Below are 2,500 nucleotides of genomic sequence, written 5' to 3'. Positions count from 1 at the left end.
GAAACAACCATTATGTCAACGGAGCCCACCCAGGCTGAAACAACGACTAAAATAACAAAAATAATCCAGTCTGACACAACGACCGAATTAACAGAAACTACCCAAGCCGCTGAAACAACGACGGAATTAACAGAAACTACCCAGGCCACTAAAACAACGACTGAATTAACAGTAACTACCCGAACTGAAACAACGACCGAATTAACAGAAACTACCCAGGCAGCTAAAACAACGACAGAATTAACAGAAACTACCCGAACTGAAACAACGACGGAATTAACAGAAATTACCCCAGCTGAAACAACGACCGAATTAACAGAAACTACCCCAGCTGAAACAACGACCGAATTAACAGAAACTACCCCAGCTGAAACAACGACCGAATTAACAGAAACTACCCAGGCCGCTAAAACAACGACAGAATTAACAGAAACTACCCCAGCTGAAACAACGGCCGAATTAACAGAAACTACCCCAGCTGAAACAACGACGGAATTAACAGAAACTACACCAGCTGAAACAACGACGGAATTAACAGAAACTACCCCAGCTGAAACAACGGCCGAATTAAAAGAAACTACCCCGGCTGAACCAACGGACGAATTAAAAGAAACTTCCACGACTAATAATCAACTAATCCCTACACCCCCATCTCAGCCAAAAGCTTACGCTCCCCCACAGCCAAAATTCAAACTCTGCCCATGTCTGTGCACGACAAAACGAACAATTACAAACCACCGCCAACTCGATGAAAAGCAACGGAAGGAAGAGATCCAAGAGCTTGTCTTAGATGCCAAGAAATTGTCCCAGGAACGGAGAAGAAAGACTTCGGCCGAAGATGACAGAAAATCGGCTGTTTCAATTGGAATTTTGGCTATAGCCATTTTAACGGGCATTGCTGGTTTGTTTTTTGCTTTTGATCTTATGAACATTTGTCAGCGAACAACGACCAAACCTTACAAAGACGGAAAGAGTCAAAGACGACAAGAAAAGAAAGAATGATTTTGTGATGAAAATAGGAACGTTCTTTCAAAAATAGTAATTAAAATGTTTGGAATTGTAGACTTTGTTATCGTTTGAATTACCTCTTCTACTGGTGCGTCGTTTTTACATTTAGTCAAGTTTTGACTTAATGTTTTAACATAGACGGAGAATCGAGACGATGGTCGTGGTGTATGTTTGTAGATATCTTTGATGACGTCATATCCGGCTTTTTTTTCAAGTTGAGGCGGCACTGTCACACTCTCATTTTTCAACCAAATTGAGTGAAATCTTGGTCAAGCAGTCTTCAAGGAAGTCTGGACTATAGGATTGCATTTCAACTAATTGGACGCTGAAAAATTCGTTAATTTGATTGCTCATTAAAGGCACAGTAAGCCTCCCGTAAACCATCACAGATACGGTCAGGCTTTTACACACAGTACAAACACCCTTCCATTTGAACTCTCACCAAACGGGAACATCCTAGGTGGCCTACGTAAAGAGCGAGCAATTTTCAAAGAATTTTTTTTTGCGTGGTTTATCTTACCCCTGAGCCATCGTGAGCCCGTGTGATCCAGTTTCCCTTTTTCACAATGTAGTCGTCAGTTAGTCATTTGAATGCGACTCGATGTGAGCTTATTTACAATAGCACGTTTTTATGCACGAAACAAACGGCTGTGGTTCACAAGAACTCTAGCGATGGCTTTTGACTGTTGAGAGGAACGGCGATATGCACTGATAAACCGTCGTCTGCTACGACCCTTGCGTGACCTTGCTTCCGGGCTTTTCTTTTTTCAAACTTTCACAACTTCGAATTGTACTGATCTTGTCTTGATGAAAAAAGAATTCTTTTATGATTAAAGAATGTTTGTGTAACAAGCTGTGAATTTATTATTTAGATTTTAAAAGTTAGGTCTAGCACAAAAACGCACCACGGTCCAAAAACATTTTGATAATCATCGATTCACGGCTATCGCCAGTTTACATCAATAGAATGAGACCCGAAGGGAAGTAACTCATGTTTGACCTGAGTTCAGGATGGGTCCAAAAAGTGTTCGAGACAATCTGCAAAATTAATTCTTTAAAAATTGCTCGCTCTTTACGTAGGGCACCTAGGATGTTCCCGTTTGGTGAGCGTTCAAATGGAAGGGTGTTTGTACTGTGTGTAAAAGCCTGACAGTATCTGTGATGGTTTACGGGAGGCTTACTGTCCGGGCGTGATTTCCGGTATCATAACAGCCGTCCAGCACCAAAACGAGGCGCCATTGTTGTTGGACCAAGTCCAAGAAAATAAATTCTTTGAAAATTTCTCACGCTCGACAGAAAGCAGCCAGGATGTTCCCGTTCGGTGAGCGTTCAAATGGAAGTATGCTTGTACTGTATGTAGACGCTCGGGGAGCTCTGTGATGGTTTACGGGAGGCTTACTGTGCCTTTAAAGTTTTCATTGAATTTTCAGAAGCCGTTAAAAAAAAGATTGCATTGTATTCCTCATCTTCTCCACGCGAACGCACACACACA

At 41.8% G+C, this 2,500-nt stretch overlaps 1 protein-coding gene across 1 annotated transcript in view; it reads left to right on the top strand.

Annotated features, from left to right (window-relative positions):
* The window catches only part of LOC138952607 (uncharacterized), a 7,823-nt gene extending 6,771 nt beyond the window's left edge, over nucleotides 1-1,052 (top strand). The window contains exon 7 of the mRNA XM_070324299.1: nucleotides 1-1,052. This exon is cut by the window's left edge and continues 39 nt beyond it. Within this exon, the coding sequence (XP_070180400.1) occupies nucleotides 1-1,002 (1,002 nt within the window). The 3' untranslated portion in view covers nucleotides 1,003-1,052.
* The last annotated feature ends 1,448 nt before the right edge of the window (nucleotides 1,053-2,500 follow it).

This window comes from Littorina saxatilis, linkage group LG17 (genome assembly GCF_037325665.1).
Source record: "Littorina saxatilis isolate snail1 linkage group LG17, US_GU_Lsax_2.0, whole genome shotgun sequence".
NCBI classification, from domain to species: Eukaryota; Metazoa; Mollusca; class Gastropoda; order Littorinimorpha; family Littorinidae; genus Littorina; species Littorina saxatilis.
Note: the sequence above shows the minus strand (reverse complement) of the source record. Positions and strands in the feature narration are given on the sequence as shown.